This window comes from Mobula birostris, chromosome 18, assembly GCF_030028105.1.
Source record: "Mobula birostris isolate sMobBir1 chromosome 18, sMobBir1.hap1, whole genome shotgun sequence".
Classification (NCBI taxonomy): domain Eukaryota; kingdom Metazoa; phylum Chordata; class Chondrichthyes; order Myliobatiformes; family Myliobatidae; genus Mobula; species Mobula birostris.
This window is the reverse complement of record NC_092387.1, coordinates 17,542,690-17,569,796: the sequence shown is the minus strand read 5'-3', so window position 1 is coordinate 17,569,796 and position 27,107 is coordinate 17,542,690. Positions and strand designations below refer to the sequence as shown.

At 41.2% G+C, this 27,107-nt stretch overlaps 1 protein-coding gene across 1 annotated transcript in view; it reads right to left on the bottom strand.

The window, feature by feature from the left end:
• The window catches only part of ptpn9a (protein tyrosine phosphatase non-receptor type 9a), a 236,184-nt gene that overhangs the window by 118,347 nt on the left and 90,730 nt on the right, over window positions 1-27,107 (bottom strand). Inside the window, exons 2-3 of the mRNA XM_072282286.1 lie at window positions 23,194-23,337; window positions 14,660-14,749 (exon numbers count right to left, since the gene is read on the bottom strand). Of these exons, the coding sequence (XP_072138387.1) occupies window positions 14,660-14,749; window positions 23,194-23,337 (234 nt within the window). The remainder of the gene's footprint in view (window positions 1-14,659; window positions 14,750-23,193; window positions 23,338-27,107) is intronic.

The window sequence follows — 27,107 nt, the reverse complement described above, 5'->3', positions numbered from 1 at the left end:
CTATTCCCATTAAATTGTTGAAAGTCAAAATAATAAAATGAAAATATCAGAATTCTGAAATTAAAAAAAACAGTAAATACTGGAAACATTCAGCAGGTCAGGCAGCTTCCATGGGAAGTTAAATGTTTCAGGTCTGTCATCCTTCATCAGAACTGGGATAGAGAATCAGGTTTATTATCATGGTCTTTCTGACATTAAATTTGTCCTTTTGTGACAGCAGTATAATGCAAAGACATAAAGTTATTATAAACTACAAAATAAATAAATTGTACAAAAGAAGAATAATGAGGTAGTGTCCAATGACCATTCATTCATCTAACAGCTGAGAAGCTGCTTACGAATCTTCTCTGCAAGCAGACATTATAATGAGACTTGCCTTCAATGTTTTTTTCCCCTCTGCACACACTCTTTCAGAAACTTATCCTCTACAATCCAACAATGCTGTGACAATTTCCCACGCCTCTGCAGAATTTCTAAACAAGTTGTCTCCTAAATCATACACGTAAAAATTGCTGGTGAATGCAACAGCAATCCCTTCCTCCTTCTGTCATTTCGGATCTCCCCCTCCCACTTTCAAATCTCTTACTATCTCTTCTTTCAGTTGGTCCTGACGAAAGGTCTCGGCCCGAAACATCGACTGTACCTCCTCCTATAGATGCTGCCTGGCCTGCTGCGTTCACCAGCAATTTTTATGTGTGTTGCCTGAAATTCCAGCATATGCAGATTTCCTCGTGTTTGCATCTCCTAAATACATATTTTTACCTGAAATTGCATTCAGGTTGCCAGTACTAGCATTCTCTGAGATTTTGACTGTAACTTAATTAACTCCTTCAAGAATAACAAGGAGGCAAACAACCTAAAAGGGAGGAGGTAACCTCTGAATAGAAATTACTATCCAACCTAATGTTTTACTAGAGGCTTCAAACCAACCAAGGAATGAGTTAAAGGATCAGCTATGTATTTCAGTGGACACTTCTATCGCCATACAAATGAAATTTAGCACTGCAGCAGTTAGAGCAAACAGCACATTACTACCTTCTCAAGGGCAGTTAGGGATACGCAATTAAATGCTAGCTCGGCCCGCAAAGTCTATGTCCCCTTAATGTTTTAGAAGAAGACCACTGTACTCACGACTCAATGGTCAAAAGGGGGCAATGATAACCTTGACTGAAACCGGCGGATATTGTCTCAGGAGAGCTGGAGATGATGTAAAGGAAGCTGTATTGAATATTGGTCAGACCCCACCTGGGGCATCACCTTCAATTTGCGCATTAGACCACAGGACCGCAAGACACCGGCCTTGGAATTGAGCAGGGCACCATGGATTCACAGACCAAAACTATGAATTGAGTATTTAAACATTTAGAATCTATTGCACAACGTTGGTTTGAATTGAAGGTCTAACTGAGGTATTTAATATCGTAAATACGTTCCAAGGGCACTAGCCCATTAATTATTTTATTTATTGTTGCAGCAAACAAATTTCGTGCCATACCGTGGAACACTGGAACTTGAACACTCAATAGTAAAACCCGGAATCAGTTTCCCATCAAAAGGAATAGTAAAAAATCCAGGACATTACTCAGACTCCATCCTCACTACAATTACTAAGATTCCCTGTCCCTTTCAAGTCAATAGGACGAAGATAGGCAACGGTAATAAGTGGGGTTGAGGTGCAGATTATCCACAGAGAGTGGAACAGGTCTGTGGTTCCAGATGACTCTCTCCATTTCCTAATGTTGACCTGCTAGTTGTGAACAATCCAGAAGTAACTGAGAGGTAACTAGCTTCCTAGTAATGACATGCATATTAATTTAAAAAAAAACACATTTAACATGATCCAGGACCAAACAGATGCAAGCTCATGAGCTTGGTCTACAAAGCTAAATTCACAGAGTCAAAGGAATTATTTAGTAGTGCTGTGATCACTTGAGTCGAGTATGATGTTCTCCTATGGGGTTGTTTATTGGTGGGTCCTCATGTGGCTATAGAGGCCGATCCAGGATCCACATATTCTGGGATGTTAGGGTGGATTCCCTTAATAGAGAACGCCTGTGTGTGACTTTGTTTAACGTGAGGAGGCTGATGAACGAGCAGCCCCCACACAAATCGGGGCCAGGGTCCAGGGGATGCAAGATGACTGTCACCGCCTTCCTCCGCCTTCACTGTCATTACGATGGTGTTATCATCTTCCACCAGCTCCACTGTTGAGGACTTGGCGGAATAATATCATGTTTTCAATTGGGGTAACACTCCAGTAAAAAAAAGGGAGGGGGAATGTGCATGAAAAGTAATTCAAATCAAGTATTGGTGACCCTAAATGAGAATATTAAGTGAATTGATTTTTTTTTAAGTAACTTTTCACAATGACAGAAGGATGTCACAGAAAGCATAAAATGTCATGTAGAAATGAAGTGGACAGGGCTAAAGATGAGACTGCGGTAAGCACAGAGGGAAACACTAAATTTAACAACTTCTTTCACTATGACAATTATAAGATGGTTCCCAGAGAACTTGCCAGAATATTAAAAACAGCAAATGACCTTGAAAGATATAGAGAGCACATGGTGGTTAATACTCTGAATGATTACTTCCTCTACACAGTCACAGAGGAAGACATGAAGATTATCAGCTCCCCCGCAAACAAATAAAGCAGCAAGCACCATTCAGGACTTGGAAACGAAAGAGATGGAAGTTTTAGACAAGCAGCCAGAGTTTATTATATCTCCATGCTCAGGTAAACACAGCCTGCATTCAACACCAATGCCACAACAGAGAGAACAGGCTAATGAATAACTGATCCCCAGGGGGAAAGTGTGCGGAAGTGACAAGCTTACCTTGCTTTCAATTGCTGCAAATATTTAAATGGTTCAAATAAACAGCCCTGGGTTATGTGGTTAATAACATGAATTAAACATTAATTTTCTCTACCTTATGTAGTTTTAATTAGCTAATTGAACATTCCATTACCATGCTGATCCACTACCCTGCATCCACTGGATATGTTGAATGATGAGCCAATAGCTAGTTCGGAAACTACGCATGTTCATATTCAAACAGAGTTACATATAGGCACAGGAAACCTTACCTCAATTCCACTTATACCATGGATCAGCTGAAATACTATTCGCAATTCAATCTGGTTGGAAGCTATCCTCTCAGATAGTAATGGAATAGGTGCAACCTAACTGGTTATCCTGATTTCTCTGAGGCAGTGGCAACTTGACTGTTGCAAACTCTATAGAATATGTTCTCTGTTCCACAAAACAGAAACCATAACATCTCAGACTTTTTTCAGACAATGAATACACTTCCACATAATTAAAACAAGACATCCATTTTACTTGACATTTCCGGTGATGACACTGTAAAACAGATGCAAAGATCAGCAGAGAAACAAAAAAAATATAATTTACTCATTTATTGAGATATTGTCAAACAGAATACAGGCAAACATTACTGTTCCCCAAAGAAAATTTGATTGAATTATTGAAAAGATGTCTCCTTTCTATTAATATTACATTTTTACATAAAGTCTGTTTCTCCAGTTCCAGGCCCAATGGAATTAGTACATAAGTGCTTAGTACTGGGGAGTGGACAGAACACTGTTTTATACACAGTCCTTCTTTCTAAAATAGATTCAAAGTCAATGCAATGAAATGCCTTCAGAAAGGCAGGATTCTCTTTACTTACGATCAAAGAAAACACTGCAGTTAAAAACTAACACTAGAAATTCTGCAGATGCTGGTAGCCCAAAGCAACATACTCAAAAAGCAAGAACTCAGCAGGTCAGAGAACGTCATCAGGACTGAAAAAGGGTCTCGGTCCGAGATGCTGGCCACTTGTCTATTTCCTTGGATGCTGCCTGACCTGCTGAGGTCCTCCAGCATTTTGTGTGTAAAAAGAGTGCCACACAACATTTCCTCCAAGGCGTGTGTGCACGCTCACATCTTTCGCAACTAGTGCACAAAGGAATTTAAACTGCGCAGAAAAGGTTGTCACCCTCTACCTCGTTGGCATGTTAAGTATATTTCACAATTGTACACAATCACATTTCCTCTTCTGGCTCCTGATATGGTGTTGACAAAGTGGAGATTGCAATGATTTGTCTGTAGATTTTACAGCTGGCTTATTTATACTATTTTTATTGACGAAATTATTCACTTTGTCGAATTCCAAAGAAGCAAAGGGTGTGAAGTGCAAAAGTACAAGTGGGAAGAAATGGAGTGATATTTGGAAACTTGACATTTTAAAGCGTTATTTAACAAGCAAATCACACATGGACGGTATGAAAATCCTTTATTACCCACTACAGGCCTGCTACGTATATTTTGTGAGAGTGCAGATGAACGACAGTAAAAACGATCAAACCCAGAGGAGTTCAAAGTTCTTATTGACAGTGCTTTGCTAGCTGTTAAAATGCAAATCTCTATATATAAAATTCAGTATTATCACTGGGCAAAAAAATTGCAGAGGACAAGATTTTAGCGCACAGTGGCCATTACAAATTAGAGGAACATTGGTGCCAGACTACAGGCTTGACTGCCTGAAATTAAATCTGCTGAGGTTACTTCCACTCTTGATCTTCTGCTAAAAACGTTTTCCTCTTTTCCTATAGGCACTAGTGACTGGATATAATATTATCATCACTGTATGGCCCTTCCAAATCTTAGACCTGAGGCAAGGAAAGCTACAGGCCAGTTTATCGGGGGAACATCGCAGATGGCTTTTAGTACATACTTTTCTGAACAGTACAAAAATAAATGGTCATTCTCAGGACCCACTCTTGCCCTTTCCAAATGCTTAGCTGACCTTTGCTAGTTTCTCAGAAAAAATGGGTTTATCAATCCTCGCCTATTATCTCAAATCTTCTGGCTGATGCTGAAGAATAAGGAGGAACTGGATACACGCAACGGATCACGTGGCTTCCTTTTGTGATGCCTCATTTTAACTATGTGCATCAATCGAGAAAGGAAATTTTAAAAGATTTTACTGGAGTAAGACTTGAGTTTTTATTAGAAAATGTGATACTTTTGAACCTTATTGGGATTGTAATTCACTTTGCATAGTCAACTATTTCTGAAGTCATGCAAAATGAAAACTATGAAAGGCCAAGTTAAGCTTATTATCATATACACAATTATGTGTGTGCACAGGTGGAATGAGAAAGTTATGGCAGCATCGTAGGCATGGAGCATCAATATAATCAGCATTCACAAGACAAATTAAACATAGATCGAGGAAGAACTTTACTAGAAAGAAAAACACAATTAGGACAAAAAAATGTCGATTTTGGTGCAAAGTGATCAAAGTGGTCCTGATGTAGTTAAACTGCAGTGATCAGGGTTGTGCTGGTTGCTCAAGAACTGAGTAGTTGAAGTGAAGTAGCTGTTCCCAAACCTGATGGTGTGAGACTTAAGGCTTCTGTACTGCCTGGCCGATGGTAGCTACGAGAGGAGGGCATGGACCAGACGGTGGAGGTCTTTGATCACAGAGGTTGCCTTCTTGAGGCAGCCCCTCTACCGATGGCTGGGAGGGATGTGCCCACGACGTATTGGGCCAAGTCCGCTCCCCTCTGCAGATGCTTATAATCCTACACATTTGAATTGCCATACAAACAATGATGCAACCAATTTTAAACACTTATAACAGTTTTTTTTCGTATAAAAGCAAACCAAAACATGCTTCTTGCTAGTGATTTGTAAGAAAATCAGCAGACTCTTACTTCCCCTGGGTCAGTACATTAATGGCTCTGTGTCTGCGCATTACATCCTGCAAGCACAGAATATGCTGAAGGTCAAAACCAGACTATACAATCTTTTGTCTCACTGCTCTGTCACTATCGAGCCCATGGGCTTTGCATCATCCTAGGAACTGTATACATATCATATTTGGTCCTCCAGAGCCCTGCTCTGTTCATTTGAATGGCATCAACCTTCAATGAAATGCCTTCTATCTGAAACCTTAACTGCTTCTCTCTCTACAGGTGTGTGTTTCCAGCATTTTCTATTTTGTTTCAGACTTCCAGGATGTGCATTGTTTCAAGTTTTATTAATAAGGTAAGTTTAGTTAAGGCTTATGTTTTTTTGTATTCCTGTATGTTTTGGATTAATTGACATCAAGTAAATATTTTATTTATAAATTAAAACCCATTAAGGAACATTATTGAAATCTATTTTAATTGATTGCAGTCCAGAAGTAGTGCAGAAGATGTATGGTCTGGAACCAATTCTCATCTCGTCCAGCTGTTCCAATCCAGGTGATCACTGGCTTCTCCTCAAAAGGGCAAAACTGAACAACTATGTCCCACTCACATGAAGGAATACAACCCTATGCAGCTACCCATTTCTCCCACAAATCTCCTCTCACTTGTCAGCAAGTGAAGGAAGGCTTCTTTGTCAATAACTCATTTACTGCTGCTCACTTGGGTTGCCTGAAGATCATAATACAGCTGAAGCAAGATGAGGACCACTGCCCCTAACATCAAGGCAAGGCTGACAGGAGGAAGCAGTATGTGAGGCTGGGCTCCTACTTGTCCAATCTAATGTCTCTCCTCAGGGCCGTGTTCTTTCACCCCTCCTCTTCTCACTTTCTACAAATGACTGTACCTTCACAGACAAATCCATTAAAATCCTTCAGTTTGCTGATAACATGACTGTAGTTGGTCTCATCTCTAATAATGAAGTGACCTGCTATCAGAGAAGTAGACCATCTTTCAACATGGTGTGCTCATAACAACTTGAAGATTAACGCTATCAAGACAGTGGAAAAGAGGGCTGACTTCCGTCGAAAAACCTCCTACCTACCCTCCCCCCCCCCCCCCGGGAAATTAATGGTCAGAGCTATGCCCATGGTCGAATCATTCAAATACCTGGGGACTACCATTACCAATACGTTGAAGTGGACAAGCACGTTACGCTCATCACTAGGAAAGTCCAACAGAGATTGTTCTTCCTGCACCAGCTTAGGAACCTTAACAGCTCAGGGTGTGTCTTGATGAATTTTTATTCAGCTGTCATTGAGAGTGTTGCAACCACCTTTATCACCGTGTGGTTTCCCACCACCTCCTCCCTCTCCAAGTCCAGGATGCAGTGAGTGGTCCACTCAGTAGAGAAAATTATTGGCTGCATAGATTCAATGAGTGAAGAGCATAGATTCAGTGGGACAGATCTCTCCTGGAATCACAGACTTGTTAATGAAAGTATAGTGGATTCCAGTTAATTTGACTATTGGTTAATCGGGGCAACCACTTATTTGGGACAACTCTTAAGGAACAAAGAAATCAAGAATTCCTTTCATTTATTTGGGGAACTACACCACTTAATTGAGACAGAAGATTTGCCAAACAATTCGAACTAGCTTATGCGGCTACAGGTGCACATTCCTTTATCCGAAATTCTGAAATCCAAAAAGCTCCAAAAACTGAAGTTTTTTTTCGCCGACAGCTGATGTCACTCAGGTGTGACGTGGCAGCACTAGCAGAGGCCGCCAGGCATCAGTTGTGGCTCAGCGCTCGTACTGGTTACACGTGCATTTGCTGTTCGCTGATATATTGTGTTCACTGTTGACTTTGTGCTTAATTTCACTGTGAAAATGTCAAAAAGAGCTGCAGATACCCCTATGGGTAGCAATGAGAAAAGGAGAAGGAAGCATCGATCATTATCAATAACACAGAAAGTGGAGTTATTGCAGAAGCTTGATCGTGGTGTGTCTGTGCAGCATCTTACTGAAGAAAATAGTGTCGGAACTACCATTGTATATGATTTAAATACACAAAAAGACAAGTTACTGAAATTTTATAGTGACAATGACGTTCTACATTTATTCCAATGTCATTTACCATGTGTTTGATTAGCTTCGTTTGAAGCTGTATATTTTTATGCTTTATTGAATGTTTTTGTTGGAAATAAAAAATTTTCTTGTAATTATTCCCTAAACAATACAGTATAACAACTATTTACACATTGCATTTACATTGCACTTACATTGTATTAGGTATTATAAGTAATCTACAGATGATTTCAAGTGTACGGGAGGATGTGCATAGGTTTGGTGCGCTACCGAGTCCTAAAGTCCACCGCACTGTGACAGGTTAAATAAGGGACTTGAGCATACGTGTTTTTTGGTATCGGGGGCGGGGGGGGGTCTGAAATCTGAAAAATTCTGGTAAATTCTGAATTCTGAAATGTAACTGGCCCCAAGGATTTCGGATAAGGGATTGTGGACCTGTACTAGATGCTACAGCATGTTTAGAGCAAACAGTTCTTAAATCGCGGCAGTTGCAAGTGTTTGCGTTCAAAAAGCAGTGATTTTGTCACTGATAGTTGGCGAGAAAAAAGCATTAAGACAACTCAGAACTGTGTTTCTCACTGTTGTTTTCAGCATTTAGGCTTGGAGGTGCCAGAAATGGCTGAGAGTTAAAATGAGCCAATTTCACTACTTCAGCAAGTTGGGAACTACAAAGAATTTGAAGGTATGGATAAATCATCTTGAATGTTGCAATGCGAATGAAGATTTGGAGGATGCAAACGTCAATAGCGTTGTACGAAGGCAATCCATTATCTGTACTAGGTGTTTGCACTGACTTTGTTCATTGCATTCACTGGATGAATTCCTTTGCCGATAACTATCAGGAACTAATACACAGTTTTATAGTACTGTATGTATTCTAATTTGTTCTGTACGCCATTTACTATAAATATATAATTTGTTAATCAGTTTGTCTTTTTTTATACCTTATTAAACTACTTCCATGAAATTTTGCTTAATTCGGCCAAAATGTACTGGTTCCAATGTGTCCCAAATAACTGGAATGCACTACAGCTGGCCCTCCTTATCCGCGAGGGATTGGTTCCGGGACCCCTCGCGGATGCCAAGAAACGCGGATGTTCAAGTTCCTTATTCAACCTGTCTCAATCTGGTGGACCTTAGGACCCAGCGGAACCCCGGACCTTATTTAATCAGGCTCAGTGCGGTGGGCATTAGGACCCAGCGGCAGAGCTCTGAATCCGCAGTGTTTCTGTACACGAAAATAATCACAATCGCGATTTAAAATAAAGTGGAAATAATAAAGCGATCAGAAAGAGGTGAAACGCCATCGGTCATTGGAAAAGCGTTAGGCTACAGTCAGTCAACGATCAGAACAATTTTAAAGGATAAAATGAGAAAGGCCCCGCCCGATTAAAGCTACAATTATTACTAAGCAACGCAGTGGTTTAATTATTGGGTTTTGAAGTTTTGGGTTTTTGATCCTCCACATCAACCCGGCATGGATGGACAGTGCGCTCGAGAGCGATCTGTCACTGGATCGAACTCGGGAACTTCCGTTCCCGAGCCCAGCGCTGAAACATACGTTTCTTAAGTATTTTATATGCATAGAAATGTAAAATATATACTATATACTAAAACAAATGTTTGACTAACTGACGCTAAATAATACCGGATGTACCTGTTCCGACTTACTTAGTAAGAGAACCTCTGTTTTTTTCCAACCCCGATCCAGGATAACCTACGCACATCCTCCATGTACTTTAAATCATCTCTAGATTACTTATAATACCTAATACAATGTAAATGCTATGTAAAATAGTTGTTATACTGAATTGTTTAGGGAATAATGACAAGAAAAAAAAATCTGTACATGCTCGAACAACGAGTGCTGGAAGAGCACTTCCAGGTTTTCTCGAGTCATGGCTGGTTGAATTCGCGCATGCGGAACTCGCGGATAAGGAGGGCCGACTGTATATGTAAAATAAGGGAAGTATAAAAGAAAATAAAAATGGACCTGACATGTATCCATTCTTAAAATCTGCACCTTTAAAACATTCCAATTCTCAAAGTGTGAGCTATTATATTCAAATGTCAACTCTCAACAACACATTTCAAACCATTCAGAAAAATGTATAGAAGTCAAGCCTTCTTTTCAAAGAATGCTCCATTTCTTAACAGGGGAAGCATTCCTAATTTGCCTCCACCAGCTCGCTCACTCCACCCCGCCCCAGATCAGGAAGCTGGACATAATTCCTCTGTGTCCAGCCTCTACAGCTATTCTGTTTCATACCATTAACTTCATCCGAAATCCTTCAAGTTTATGTAACTGCGTCTTGTTGCTAACAAATGGAATAGGAATATTATTGTCACGTGCACTGAGAAACAGTGAAAAACTTTTCTTTACGTACCATTCAGACAGATCATTGCAGAGTGCACTGAGGTAGTAAGAGGGAAAACAGAGCGCAGAACAGAGTTTCATATTTATAGAGAAAATGACAAAGAAGTGCAAGGGACACAGCGTAGGTTAGGAGATCAAAAATTCATCTATTTAGCACAGGAGAAGTCCACTAAGAGTCTGATAACAGCATGAAAGAAGCTGCACCTGAACCTGGACCTGGTGGTATGTGCTCTCGAGCTTTGGTATCTTCTGCCCGATGGGAGAGGGGAGGTGAGAGAATAACTGGAGTGATTACATTAGCTGCTTTCCCAAGGCAGTGGGAAGTGTGGACAGAGCAGGTTTGTGTGATACACTGGACTGCATTGCTTCCAATCGTCTCGAGCAGGAAAACAGACAAAAGTGGAAAGCCCTGGCCAGGACATAATGCAAAGAATTTTACATTCTATTGTACATGTAATCAATCTTTAAAAGAAATTAGCTGTAAGACCATAAGACACAGGAACAGAATTAAGCCATTCAGTCCATTGAATCATTACAATCACTGCCCACAAAGGAACACATCATATGTACCCACCACTGTTATGCAATGACAGACTCATATCCAACAGTATTCACACGACAGTGACACACCCATGGTCACCACTACCGCAACTCACTGTGATATGATGACAGACTCTGCCCATCAGTATGCCTTCCACCACTGCTTGATCCAGGCATGGATCGGGGTTTGGGCCCAGAAGATTGGACCAGGTCAGACATGGTCCCAGGGCTATCAAGTTGCTGGCAGAATTCCCTCATTGATTACAATACCCGGCTCAGCTCACCTCCTCTTCCTGTCTCCAGTGACTAGGTCAGCATTGAGGGTTACCCCAAACACCCCAGCACGATAGCTGACAGGCTCCACACAGAGGGTCAACATTGTTTTCAGGAGTTCAGTAAATGATCAATGTATGTGTATGTCACTCTGTACTTCCCTGAGATTAATTTTCTTGCAGGTATTCACAGTAAAATAAAGAAATACAATAGAATCCATGAAAAGCTACTCACAAAGACTGACAAATGTGCAACTGCACATAAAGGCACAATTGACAGATGAACAATACTGAGAACATGAGTTGCAGAGTCCTTGATAATGAGCCATCGGTTGTGGAACCAGTTCACGTTGTTGTGAGTGAAGTCACCCACGCTGGTTCAGGAGCCGGATGGTTCACGGGTAAGAACTTTTTCCTGAATCTGGAGGTGTGCAACCTAAGGCTCCTGTACCTCCTTCCTGATGACAGCAGAGAGAAGAGATCATGGCCTGGATTATGGATGGTAGGTTGCCTCATCTCCGGTCTATTGCAGCAGCTTTCACACCACCACCCACCCCTGCCCCCCCACCACCCAGCCAGCACCTATTGCGACATGTCCTGGAAGCTGTTTGGTGACGGCATCAGCTCCTTCTCTGAGGTCGGGGCTATCCTAAGATTCCTGGCCATCTCTACATACCCCCCGTTCGCTTCAGGGGAAAATTGGTACTCTTTCCCAATTTCATTGTTAAGTTTCCTTTCAGATATAGGAACTTAATCTATAGGACTCTAGAATCTAACCTCTTACCCCAATAGTCAACAGCATAACTGCTGCTGCGTTCCCAATCATCAGCAAACTTGAGGTCATCACTCAACAGGAAGTACTCAACTACATCAAGCACAGTATCTGTGGCTAAAAGAACAGTTCAGAGTATGCTGTAGAAAATGCCTCTCCACACTATCAACAAGGAACAGGGGTGTGAGAATAATCACTATTTGTCTGCAAGAGGACAGTCCCAACACAAGCAGTTCAACCACATCCACTAACTTGCACACAAGAGATTCTGCAGATGCTGGAAATCTTAAACAACACAGACAAAATACTGGAGGAACTCAGCCAGTCAGGCAGCATTTATGGAGGGGAATGAATGGTCAAGATTTTAGGCCGAGACCTGATGAAGGGTCTCAGCCCGAAATGTTCGCTGTTTATTCCCCTCCGTAGATGCTGTCCAATTTGTTAAGTTCATCCGGTGCTTTGTATGTGTGGGACAAAATAGCTTACTTGATTGGCACCCCATCCAAAAACTTAAACATTCTCTTCCACCAAACCACACCTGTAATTTGTACTACCAACAAAATGCACAGCAGCCATTTGACTGTATTACATTGACAACATTTTCCAAACCAACAACCTCTTCCACCTAGAACGACAAATAAGAATGCACTACCTGCAGCTTCCTGTTCAGGTCCGACAGCATCCAATATGAAAATAATCTGCCACTCTTTTATCATTGCTGGTATGAAATTCTAGTACACCCTACCCTAAACTCCTGACTGGTGGCATCAGCACTGGACTTCGCAGCGAATGGCCCAACTTTGAATCTGGCCGGCTCCTCGCACGCTTTCCATCCGTGCTGGGTTGAGCGTCGAGCAAGCAACTCAACTTCGTAAAAAAACAGTCAAATGCTACGGAAACGGCAAAAATGCCAACTGATGTGCCACAAGGCGCGAAAAGGAACCACGACAAACGACCTTAAATGAGGAAGTCCCTTCACTAGAACAGCAACAGTGGTTCAAGAAGCGGTTAGGGTGACGGGAATCATCACTACCCTGTCAATCAGAACTGGGCTTGATAATGCACTCTTCCCAATGACACCCATATCTCGTGAACGGAAAACTCTCACTTTGTATTACACTGTACTTGCTGCAGTTGCTGGCAGATTACAAAACAGTTAATTTTGAAGTCTTCTGGATGATGCTCATTTTAGGTAACGGAGCACGTGGGCTCCCCGTTATTGCCAACATGTCACAATCGCCACCCACTTCCATCACAAGGAGCATTGACACTCATTTTTAATTGTTCAGCTCAAATATTTTTATTTGATAGTTACTTAGCAAGTTGATTGAAAAGGTTACGTACACACTGACAGTTTCACAACGTTAAGTTATGAACCTGACTGGAAATCTAACGCTCTTGACAAAATCACTTGGTTTCACTTTGGTTGAACCAAATTCATATTTTTGTATGAAAATAGTTTAGCCTTACAGTAACAACAGAGCAGCTTTGTAGCAGATGGCTTTGTATTCCTAGTCCATAAAGTTAGTGAACACCAGCAAGTTCTGATAAAAGGTTATTGACCTGAAATCTGTACTATGTTTTTCTTCCTACATACGCTGTTTGATCTGTTGACTCGTTCCAGTATTTACTGATTTATTTTACATTTACAGCACCTGTGTTCTTTTCCCCCAAATCCAAAACATATTTATACTAATCCTATTTACTAGCACTTGATCCACAGCCTACGCAGCTGTGACACATCACAGGCTTCTTAAATGTTGTGAGTGTACCTGCCTCTATCACAGTCGCAGGCAGTGCACTCCAGATGTCAACCACCCTACAAGAAAATGTTCTTCCTCAGATCCTATCTAAACCTATTAGCCCAGATCCTAAACCTATGCCCTCTGGTCTCAGACAACTCTGCAATAGGGAAAACTTTCTTCCCATCTACCCCAGCTATTGTCTCCCATCACGTGGACCAGCTTTATTATATTTCCCGTCAGTTGTCTCTGCTCCAAAGGAAAAAAAAAACAGCCAACTCAGTCTCTCCTCATAACTGAAATACCCCATCCCAGCCAACATTCTGATGAATCTTAAACACAAAATAATCTGCAGATGCTGGGATCAAAGCAACAAAGAATCTCCTCTGCATCTTCTCCAGTCCAGTCAGGTCCTTCCAAAAGTGTAGTGACCAAAACTGCACACAATATTCTTGATATCCAAAGTTGTACGGCATCTCCTTACTCTTATATTCCATGTCCCAGTTAATGAAGGCAAACATCTGGTCTGCCTCCTTCACCACCTTGTGTCACAGCCTTCAAGGATCTTTGGATGAGTGCACCAAGATTCCTTTGTTTCCCCCATACTCTCTAGGACCTAGCATTCATGGAATTTATTCTAGCCTTATTAGCTGCTCCAACCTCACACTTATCATGGTTAAAGTCCATCCGCCACTGCCCAGCCCAAGTAACGAATTGATCGATACCATTCTGTAGTCAAGACTGCCCTGAATCACGACTCCTCAATATCAATTCTATAGGCATTTTGTTCTGTGCTCCTTAGAGAAACAAAACTCAGGTTTCATTTCTTCTTGGTGAATCCTGGATACTGAAGCACATGGTTGTCCTCTGAGCAATGTATCAGTGTTCCAGACACACTCCCAGCAAGTATCCAATTAAACAAACTTCAGATCCCAGTATGAATCTCAGTCACATTGCCTAAGCTAAAAAAAAACAAAGTAAATTTGAGATGATCACCATCTGCCTCCAACCTTTCCACTTCCAATCAGAACTGTAGCCTGCTCAGGAAAAATCTGGATGATCCTGATATAGGGCAGCTAGATACACCATTTTATGCTGCATCATCAATGGCAAAGTCACCTAGGACAGACAATATTGATCCCCATTTTAAGACCTTCAAGCTTACCAGGATAGTGAATTTGCCACTCAGCAGCTCAGATCTAAGAGGTTCTTCATGAGGTTTCAACTTTACGATACCCTCTCTCAACCTTGTATCCTGAAAAGAAACCAAAAGAATTTCATTACTCCAGCAATTACATGAATGTGACAAAACATGAGCAATTTGCTACTTCGAGCATTTTCTCTGATGAAATCCATTCTATTCTGCTACAGTTCTGAAGGACAACTCACTTGGAGATGTCCCCAACAACTTAACACATTGAGTTTGTGGATACAAAGATAGAACTTCAGAAGTGTGGACCATATCATTGTGTTGAGATACTCACAGGTAATGGGGATAATCTAGAAGCATGAAAAAGGGAGACTGATCCAGCAGTAATTGTAATGGAATATCACCAAACTAAAAGCTACAATTCAAAGTTCAAGCAGCAAGCGAGATGCTGGTTGATGGCACCGAACAAGTCGCTCATCTTGATGTTTCAATCTTACTTGACGCTTTAACTGGCAAGATATGGAGTCAGTCATGGGCTCATGCCTCGTTTCTAAGCTTCTAGGCCTTGAGGCTGCTTGTCTCTTGGAATCCTCTCGGAGATCACAAAGCAGCAGATTGCTCAATCCATCTTCAAACTGTCGATCACAGGCTCCAACAGTACCAGTACCAAAAACACATTTAAAATAAAGAGAAGAATATTTCATCCTACTGTTGAACAATATTGCATTGGCTTTAAGGGAGAAAGATCCCTTCTGCCTCCTTTAAAATGAAGACATAATTTCTCCTTCATAACAACCATTAACAATCAACACCAGCTTCTGATGAAGAACCACAAGCATAGTCCCTCAGTTACCAGGTTCCTCCCTTCTTCCTCACATCCTCTAGTGGAAGTGGAGCCCAACTTCCCAAACTCTGTAAGGCAATGAAAGAGGAATGCCAGCAGTAGAAACCCAAACATCAAAACAAAACACCTTTGGAAATAGCTGATAAGTGAATACTTGTAATAAAAAAAGAACAAATGATATACAGAATAAGAACCAAATTGTCAGTCGAGCCATTTCTCCCTGAGGTATTGGGTGCCTCTAAGGTAAATCGGACAATTTGCAATGAGCTAATAAATGAAGTGGAAGTGTACTCTGGGATTAGATCTATCAGTTGTACCAGAGCAGGTTTCAATAAGGCCATATTGTAAGAAGTTTTTGGAAACTAGCCAAAGAACTCCAGTTTCTAGATATACTCCAGAGACAAGCACAGAAACTCAGTATCAACCACTATGGTCCTGAGGGAGAACTGTACCAAGAGAGGTATTTATTCATCTACCTGAATCCTTGTCTAGTCATTCCAGCCATCATCCCAGGCCACCAAGAACAGCTCCAACTATTCCTGCCCCATACCAGGGAGCATTTGACCACTTCTGGTTCCCATGTAACATGAAGAAATTTAAAAAATGAATTTCATTTTTACCTTATTCATTTACTCAAACAATGAAGCACAGAACTCAACAAAACAATCCTTGCCAATCTCTGAAATAAACAATTCTTGTCCTCCAATTTTACAGTTTGACCAGCTGGATTACATGAACCACACTGAGGTTAAGTTGTGGATGAATGGGTAAGGGCAGGGGGAGGAGGGTCATGAAGAAGAGTCTATGATTTTCACAAATTTCAATTTGTTTCTATTTATCTGCCAGGTACTCCACTTATGATGCATTAGAACTGTGTGTTAGGCAATAAACAACCTGGTACCTTAGTCAGGCACACCTTATGCATGTAACTATTTCGCTCCATACAAATGACTTTCAAAATATGTGTCATATTTTATATCTTTAATTCAGGCTTCCAACACCTTTTGCTTTTGTACACAATATGACTTAAATTATTTTCAAAGTTTACTATATAGCAGTAGTGAATTCTCAAGCAGCAATTCACATCTGTTCACTCTATTGAACAGCCTACTCAACCCTGCAATTCTACCACACTGGCTCAAAAGGCAAGATAGTGAAACGATTGTTTTGGCTACTCATTCAAGGTTGGCAGTAAAGCACTTTGTCAACTAAGTCAAAGCAGCTCTGATGAAGTGACAAGTCAGTACAAAGTCTCATTGAGGAGCTGAGCGGTAAACAAAACACCACAGTCCTCAACAGCATTTGGCAAGGGGAAGGGATGAGTCAAACGTACGTAGTTTGTAAGAACACATCAGTACACAGATATACTTTGGCTGAGTCAAACAAGTTTCCAAGGAGACTGTGGAGAATGGTTTGCAGACATTCAATAGATGAGGATTCTGCTTAATTATGCCTAATCAGATGCCTAATCAGAATCCATGACAAGAGCCTGCACGGTTTCAATAATGCCGTTCCCAATAGTGACTTGGCAGCTATGGCTTTGGGTTGTTCTAATTGCTAGCACAGACCGCAGCAACATGGTCCAGTTTGTGCAGGACTAAGTTTTTATTCAGGGCAAAGGGAGGGAAGAAGGCAATATCAACAGCTGTGGGAAAGAATGCTTCCTCTGCACATGGCTTATGTATTACTGTGTGGGATCTTAACTTTTGGATATCATCCAAGTGGACTTTAGGCAATTTGCCTTCATCTACTGTTCGATCTCCCACGAGGAGATGTAAACAGAGAGCACACATGCACGCACAAATAAACACACCAGCTTTTCCTGACTAGGTAAGTGAACTTGAATAAGCAGTGAATGTGAAACCTTTTCACTAATCACATCCTGTATACTGGTAATACAGTGTCTTGAAATACAGAGTCATTTTAACCTCTCCCTTGCCTCACTGCTCACCTCATTCCCCAACCCCATCAAGCGGTGTTGGAAACTATTAAAACAGAGAAAAGCATATGCAAAAAGTACAAATGTTTTCAACTAAAAAGTTGTAATTTCAATGTGGAATATAACTATATGTTTTTATGAATTCATTCTGCTCTTCATTTTGAAACGGTTATTATAGGCCATATTTAAGATGTTTAAATTCAGCTGAATGAAACAGCAATTAACTTGGGTTTGACAAGTGTAAAAACCAAAGCAGAAACAAATTGGAGAAGGAGTCTCACAGCAAAGTGAACAAAGCCAAGAATGAATCCACGCTACATCCTTATTTTGACAGGACAAGCAGGAATTCGGAAACTCGTCAGAAGACCGGGCAACTATCCAGTAAGCCTCTTGAACTGAGATCCAGAAAGGTCACAGGTGCTGAATTAATTGACCTGACATAATGTTATGATTACCTTCAAAGACCTGAGGCTGTGAAGAGGGTAACTAGATACTTTTAATAGATATCCACAAATGTCTGCTCCATCTATATACTACTAAAACTCTCATGCTCTGTCTGTCTGTTTGTCTGTGACCTCCAATTAGCGCAAATGGTGCATTACAGTGGCACTTTTTTGGCTAAATCGAATTAAAATGTGCTAACTTACAGAATGCAGGCAAAGTTCAGGGTTATATATTCGTATAAAATTGCTCATTCACCAAAAATCAACAGACTGGCTTTCACCCAAGACCCGATCGGCCATCGTGGAAATCGGGACGCGACAGCCCGACGCAGCATGGCCAGCCTCAGCAGCGACACCTACCGGAGCAAAAGGGCAGGACAGGGCAGCTCTATTTCGAGGGGTCACATTCTGCTAATCACCATCAGCATGTGCAGGATTGGGACAGTTAACTGCCACCCATCAATAAGAGATAATTAAATCTTACTGTGATGACCTACTTCAAGACACCCATAAAACCCTCTGCTGCAGTCAAAGGACAGCGGTGACTATATCACGTCCATTTAGGAGAGCGCCAACCACATCATCAAGAATAATCAGCATCCTTTGGTGTTAGTGCTTCATATCTTCTATCCAGCATTAGGGTAAAAAAAATGGTCAGCCTAATTATGCCGCATGGAAAGGGAAGGGGGACATTATGGTCAAGAGATAACGCCAAACGTCATCGGGAAGCGGCAAGGAGAGGGAGAGAACAAGAATCGGATGAGGCCAGGGCCGCACGACTCCAGGATCAAAGAGTCTGGACAAAAAAAGATGAGAGAAGAAGAGACAGAGGAGGAGAGGCATGCACATCTCCAGGATCAGAGACAAACAACAAACAGCAGAAGAGCTGAAGAGACGGGGGATGAAAGGGCTGCACGTCTCCAGAATGACAACGAGAGGTAGAAGGGTGGCAGATAAACCAGAAATGATGCCATCAAAAGTGTACTTCGTTAAATGAGGAACAGCTATATTTGCTTTGCTACGCGTCATTCTTCTTTAATAAACTGAGGTTTTCTACTTCAGTTTCCAAAGCAAAGCGGTACCAATAGCATTCAGGAAAATTTAATGTTCATTCTGCTCATATCAGATTGCACTACCCTTCTCTCAAAGGGTGCCCCAACGGGTCACCCCGTTGTCTAGTATGATTTTAAGAATGAGTGGTAACAAAACGAAGCTTGATTCTTCTCACGTCAAACAATCCCTTAAGGCACACATTTAACCCCAGGAAGCAAAGGCTAACTAAGACAAATGGAAGTATGTATCACGATTTTCCAGGAAACAGCATCAATGTAAGCATTTTATTGAGTGTATCAAAAAGTCTGAGGCCTTACTGCAAGCAAATCAAAAACATAACTACAGCAGAATTATGACACCAAGTTACCATTCTCCCTTGCTACCGACTTGCCGATCTCAGCAGAGATAGTGGACAGGATGTGGAAAAGTGAAACATACACAATGTGCCTTCTAGTTCTAGAAAAGAATCAAGATAACAGGTATAAAATTAAAGTTGCTGCAACTTTATTTTGCTGCTCTTTCGCTCGCTTTGGGTCGCATCTGGAAATTCCAGTTGGCGGACAATTTCCCTCCACGCTGCTCTGACATATTGGGAAATCACGTACTCGGCAGGTTACAGCAGTGTTTTTTTGGCTGCTCTTTAACACACCAAGAACACAGGTTTTTAGCGCTTCACAGAGTTATATCAAACAAAACCCTACACATGCCACACAAAGTACATAACCAGAAGCCAGGGGCATGCTGACACAGTTGGTTGAGTACATGACTCATGGTTCCAGCACCCTGGGTTCAATACTAAACTATTGTGCTGGCTGCGTGGAACTTGCCTGCTTCATGATAGTGTGGGTTCTCTAGTTTTCTCCCATTTCGTGAAGATGTGGGGATTTGTATGTAGTTGGCCACTGAATACTGCCCCTGTTGGGGATGGGTGATAGCACTGATGGGATTTTAAGGGGAATGGGATACTGTGAATATTAGTGGGAGAACAAGATTGCTCTATGAGGTGGCCAAATGGCTTTCTCCTATTCTGTAAGGAAAGATGATCAAAGCACAAAGATAGAGATCAGCTTTATTTGTTACGTGTACATTGAAACATACAGTGAACTGTGTTACTTGCAACAAATCAGTGAGAATTACGCAAGCATTGCCATGCTCCAGGAACTAACGTAGCATGCCCACAACTTGGTAACCCTAACTGTACATCTTAGTAGTGTGGGAGGAAACCAAAGCATCCAGAGGAAACCCACACAATCAAGGGGAGATCATACAAACTCCTTTCAGACAGCGACAGGAATTGAACCCTGATCTTACAGTTAGCACTGTAAAGCATTGCACTAACTACTACACTACCATGCTTTTGCCTTTTAGAACCTTTAAAGTGTCTTAGAAGACAGAGAAGTGGAGAAATTTGATGAGAAGATTTCAGAGTTTTCAAAAGATGCCAGACCAAATGTGAAGTGGTTGAAAGGCCAGAACTGGAGGAACACAAATATCTTGAGAATTTTGTAGGCCCGGAGGAAATTAGAGAATATTGATAGACAGAGGCAAAGATCTAAAAATAAAGATGAAGTCCTATACAAATCTAAACATTGCTTAACTAGGAGTCAACAGAAGCCACTTTTTACACGGATAATTAATGGTCCAAGTTAGAAAAGGGAAAAACAAATTTTGAATGACGTCAAATATACCTTTGTACAAGTACATGTATGCACAGGTGTATGAAAATCTTACTTGCAATAGCATCACCGGCACTTAGTGTCAGATAAACAGCATTCACAAGTAAAATATAAATTATACACAATTTTTACAAAAAAAAACACACAATTAGAGCAAGAGAAGACCACTTTAGTGCAAAGTGAAGATAGTGATCATAATGTTGTTATGCTACAATAGTGACAAGGGCTGTGCCGGTTAGTTCAAGATTACAGAGGACAGAATGAGGAACGCTGTCCTGTATTATGTCAGAATAGTCAAGAGAGAACAAAGAAACATCAATGGGGTTCAGCTGATAAATAGAAGCAGGGACCATTTTGGTAAAGTCAGAGGTAGAAATATGTTTTGCTAAATGACAATGGTAGTGTAATCCAAAACTTGCCCAAAGGCAGAAACTAAGAATAAGTCTGGCTTCTTGGTAAAGAGAGTTCAAGCAATCAGATTATATCAGCAAAGGCCTCTTCATAAAGAGCTGAGCAGATATCTGGACCTCTTTCCCTAAAGAATTTTACAAATAGAAGCAGCAGTGGTGGATTCAGTTCTTTGTGGTGGCTCTGCCATTCAATATCATGGCTAATCTTCTACCTCAGTGCCACCTTCCTACATTGCTCCATATCCCTCAATTTTCTGTCCAATTAATTGGACTCTTGATCTCAATTTACCTTGCTATGATCTTGCTTCTTATTGTTTACCTGCTTTCTCAGTAGCTGTTACACTTTATTCTGCATTGGTAATGTTTTGCTTTGTTCTACCTCAATGAACTAATCTGTATGGACAGTATGCAAGGCAAGCTTCTAATTGCAAATCGGTAGATGTGACAAAAATAAACTAATTCTAATTTTTTTCGATCTCCACGGACCACTTGTATTGAGGATTTCAAAGACTCCCCATCATCTGAATCCTGAATAGCTGACTCCCTATTTTGATTCTGTGATCCCTGATTCTAGACATCCACTCCAGGTAACATCAACCCTGCATTTTCTCTGCTAAACAGCTTCTCAATTGTGTATGTTTTAATGAGATCAATTATCATTCTTCTCAACTCCAGATAGCGTAGTTTCATTCTGTATGATATCTCTTCATACATATCCCAAGAATCAATCAGATAAACCTTCACTACTTTCTCTTGTTTACAGTTATATCCTCGCGTAAGTACAGAGACCAGATTGTACATAGTATTTCAGAAGCGGTATCACCAGGGCTTTATATAATTGGAGCAGGATATTTCTAGTCTTGTACTCAGATCATCCTACAATAAAGGCCAATGTACCATAAGCCTTACATATTGCTTATGCAACGCCCATATCAACTTTCAGTGATCTGTATATGGGAACATCCAAGTCCCTCAGACTACCAACACCCTTCATTCTTCACCAATCGAAAACAATTCACCTTCCTACTTTTTTCTTCCAAAGTGGATGACCTCACACTTTTCCGTATCATGTCCCATCTGACCTATCCCTGTCTGCTTACTTGATCCATCTACATACCCCTCAAGTATCTCCACATCCACATTACAAGCAACCAGATTTGCATCAATGATCTCCTCATCCAAATCATTGATGTAGATGGTGAAAAGCTGGGACACCACCACTAGTCCTTGCAACACCCTCAACTCACCGTCCCCAACTCTGGTAATAAACCCATAATCCGAATGGTCTAACTTTATTCAATAATTTTTTTCTGGGCCACCTCATTAAATACCTTCTGAAAGTACAAATGCACTAGTTACAATCTCAAAACTTCAACTTATCAAATAATTCCCCTTTCACAATCCTACACTGACTTTATACATTCCTATTAATATGTGGGAAATTAATTCAACCAGCTGAAAGGCCTATTCTTACACTTAAACAAGAGCCACCAAACATGTGAGAGAGGCACTTAGCCTAAGAAAGGGAAAAATGAATTAGTCATTTTAAAATAATCCCTGCCAGTGAATAAAAACTCAAATACTTAATATGTTCTCCACAATCATACTGGTGTTATTCTCTGAGGCTGTTTCAGATTGAACCTGTAGTGATTTCAATGGTGTACTGATTAAGCAAAAAGACATATTGGAGCTTTTGTGGCCCTTTCCTGAGACACTGCCGTACAGAAGGGTAAAGGGAGGGACTGGGCAGGATGTACTATTATATCAGCAGTTTGTTCTGCTGGGTTTATAACCTCTTTAAATATAACAATATTTTCGACAGTCACATTTACTCAAATATTATTAATGTAAGAAAAGATGAAAAGAGAAGAAACCACAAAATGATTAGTTGCATTTACTTTGCAATATTTATTTTTCATCTGGATCTGGAGAGACTTTATTCTACTCCCTTACACCTCCCCGCTTGTCAGGGGTTCAAGGGCTTTTGCACCCATTATCAGCTGTTGTCATTTGAACAAGTGCACTGGATATTTAAATGCACAAACAACTACCCTGGTGGATTTTAAGAACATTATCTACAAAGCAAAGTTTACTGAATGCTTCTCCCAACTATTGCTCAATAAAACACACATCCTTATCACTGGCCCTTGTATGTACACAGACAAATACTCATACCCAACTTACCCGGTATGAGTGGAAGAGCTCAATGGCTCGGTATACGTCAAACTTTCTGGCCATGAGGAATTTGACTGCAGCATTCCAGGAAAGAGGAGAGATGCCATGCTGGGTCGTCCACTTGTTGATCTCCTCCAGGAACTGTTTGGTGGCCTGAAAGACAGACAGGTAACTCCTTTCAAAGGTTTGCGGGGGTAGATTCAAAAAGATTATTTTAAATGAGATACATTTTACATAAATTAATTATGTGAATTAAATTATTTGCCCTTCCTCCATTTCTAATAAACTGAATGACTTGGAAACTTCGTTAGAATAAGGATACTTGGAACTACTGAGCAGCGAGGATGGTGAAAGCAACGGTTCCTTGTGCTGGGAGAAGGCACCTTCTTTACTACAGAACCAAACAGTAGTAAGCTACACATGGGCGTCATTCCACTAACATAAGTGCACAGCCCAGGAGCTGGTCAGAAAGGCAAACGCTCTCAACAGTTCAATTAATGTAAAACAATATAATATTGAGCAACTGAACTAAGCAGTGTTCAAATTTATAATTCACGCACACTCTATAGAAACAAAAGGGGGGGAGGGGTGAGTATATGGAAGGGAGAAACCAGTTGTCACAGATCACAATAGAAGCAACAACTGGAGACAGACACAATACTTCAGCGACTCACAGGGTGACCAAAGTGGCAGTCAGTACATCCACAACAAGCGCTTGGAGAACTATTCTACTGCCATTAACCTCGTATCATTTTTCTCCCCCTCAGATCTTTGAGAAGCAGTTCTCACTGTGGTATCAGCAGCCCCACCTCCAACATCTTGTCCGGACTATAACATCATTTGTATTGACCACCTTTCTTCTGTTCCCACTGGGGGCCATAGCTCCAATTGCCCAAGCTCCAAAATTTCCTCCCTAAACCTGCTCACGTCTCGGTGCTCTTTAAACATCAGCCTTGAAATCCATCCCAGCCAAAGCTTCCGCTGACTGCCTTGGTGTCACAGTTTGCCGTATAATCTTTCACAGGAACACTTTGGGACATTTTTGCTGCTTTAAAAAGTGCTCTAGATGAATGCAAGCTGCTGTGGTCAGGCTGCACCTTTTTGATCCTGAACCAATAAGCTGCAGCAATGCTGATGCTGCAAAAAGCACTTGATGGGCACAGGTTTCTCAAATAAATTCATATTTCTGGAGACAAGAGACTACAGACGCTGGAATCTGGAAAAACAAACAAGATGCTGGAGAGACTCAGTGGGTCAGGCAGCATCTGTGAAGGATAATGGACAGGTAACATTTTTGGGACAGGCCCTGCCTGTGAGGGTGACATTCAAGTTTCAACGTGGTGAAGACATGGGAAAGCCATCGCATACTCATTGCCACACATACTTGATGAAGTTCTGTTCCAGTGGAACAGGAGTCCAGGACCAGAAGAGACCAGAGATTGTCCTGATGAAGGGTCTCAACCTGAAATGATGACTGTCCATTTCCCTCAACAGATGCTGCCTGACCAGCTGAGTTCCTCCAGAATCCTATTTGTTGTGCTTTTGGATACGTTAGAAGTACATATCTCTGTAAATCAAGTACTCATATCTATCACCTTAGCACTATAAATTAAAAGGAAAACAGGATAAAACTATATAAGATTCATCAGCAGTCATTTGGTCAACAGCTATTTGCATAATGGTACAACAAAAACATAATAATAATCACAACAACCTCTATTTGTTTAGACATGGAAGCATCAGGAGAGGCAACAAGAGAGGATTTTCAGACACTGAGTCACACTTGGGCGGACAACAAAACACTATTGTCTTAGTCTGTAAGGATCTTTGATTTTCGCTGGAAAAGAAGCTGCCATCCAACAAACCACACCACTGAATAATCTCTGCCACAAAGCTGATTTAAAATATTATACCTCATTTCAAGACGACTGAAGATTCTTGCTTCCAAAGCAACCTAACATCTACAACTTATTGGAAGATAAGCCAAAGATGCATTAGAGAGTTGTACACACACTAATACAGATATGTTTCACAAAATCAAAAATGTTTACCTTGTACTTTCCTAGAGCAGATCCATAACCCCAATCCTACATGCTTCCTCATGTTGTACCATTTCCAAACCGATTTATACACGTCTCCGCCTACACTACAAGCAAGCAGCTCTGCTCTATCTCCTCATTCCCAGTAAGGGAATGACCGAAGCTGAGAAGCCCGTTTAAAACGGCATAAGGAAACCTTCAGAACTTCAGAATGAGAGCAGCAGAAAGCAAAGTTGATTTCATTGCCCTGAGATGGGTCAGTGGGCCTCCTTGATGATAATGGTGCATCTACGGTTAACAAAGAACAGTACAGCACAATAACAGGCCACTCAAACCATAATGTTTTACTGAGAAATTTAAACCTGTAATTAAACAAAATTAGTCCCTCCATTCCTGCACATTCATGTGCCCATCTAAAAACCACCTAAATTACTCAATTGTATTCGACTCCACCACCATCCCAGGCCCTGCATTTCAGGCACGCACAAGTCTCTGTATATAAAAGCAAACTTGCCCCACATGCCTCCTTTGAATTTAACACCTCTCATCTTAAATGCATCCCCTCTGGTATTAAACATTTCAACTCTGGGGGAGAAAAAAAGATACTGGCTGTCTGTCTATACCTCTCAATCTTCTATCAGGTCTCCCCTCAGCCTCAACCATGCCCAAGAAAAAAGATCCAAATTTGTCCAACCTCTCTTTTTACTACATGTCATCTAATTCAGGAAGCATCCTAGTAAACAACTTCTACACTCTCATCCAAAGCCACTAAATCCTTCCTATAATGGGGAAAATCTGCAGATGCTGGAGTTCTAAAGAAACACGCACAAAATGCTAGAGGAACTGCACAGGCCAGGCAGCACCAATGGAAATGAGTGAACAGTCGACGTTTCAGGTTGAGACCCTTCATTAGGAGATCCTTCTTAAAGAGAAAATCCCAAGTGATAGGATTTGTGTACCACACACAAAATGTTGGAGGAACTGCACAGGCCAGGCAGTATTGATGAGAAAGAGTAAACAGTTGATATTTCCGGCCAGTCTTGATGAAGGGTCTGGGCCCGAGATGTCGACTGTTTACTCTTTTAGATGCTGCCTGGACTGATGAGTTCCCTGCAGCATTTTGTGTGTGTTGCAGTAATATTGTTGTTTATTTTGATGTGTAAATTATGTATAATTTGCTTGCAGTGTACCATGCTGTTATTGTTGCAGAGAACTAATCTTCATGAATTTTACCGTGCCTATGACAATAAACATCAATTTCAACCTCACACAAGCTTCCAGCAGTTAAGAGGGACTGTGATATTGAGGCATCTTTCTCAGGTTTAGCCACCTACAGAAATTCCTATCCACCTCACATCCACTTCAGGATGAAGTGGAAGCCAGCAGATCCACAGTAGACCCTGATCTCAGTACAGACCGGCATCAAGCAGCGCCGGATCACTGTTGGCTCTCTTTTCTAAAACTTTCTTCCAGCAAAACAGTACCTTGCCTCCAACTAGTGGTGCCAATCCACAGGGCAGAGAGTTCAACCTCTGTCATCTACACAAAAATCAAGGTCGCCCCAGCTTCAGTGACCTGTACTACACAGATGATGCTTGAGTATGCATACACCACCTCCTACCTCCACACCAGCCACTCCTTTATACAGCCCCTCGGCACTCTTCACCTCCCAATACACTGCCACTCCACTCCTCATACCTACACTGACTCAGTCACTGTTTTACTGTGTTTCCATATGCCCCACTGCTATTTAAAACAATTCCTCTTGCCAAGAGTTATTTTGTCACTTTCTCATTTCCTGCCAGTCACCTTATGTTCAGATAATCCTGCACCTAGCATCACTTTATGTACATACAATGAGCCTATGCCTTTCATAAACTGATC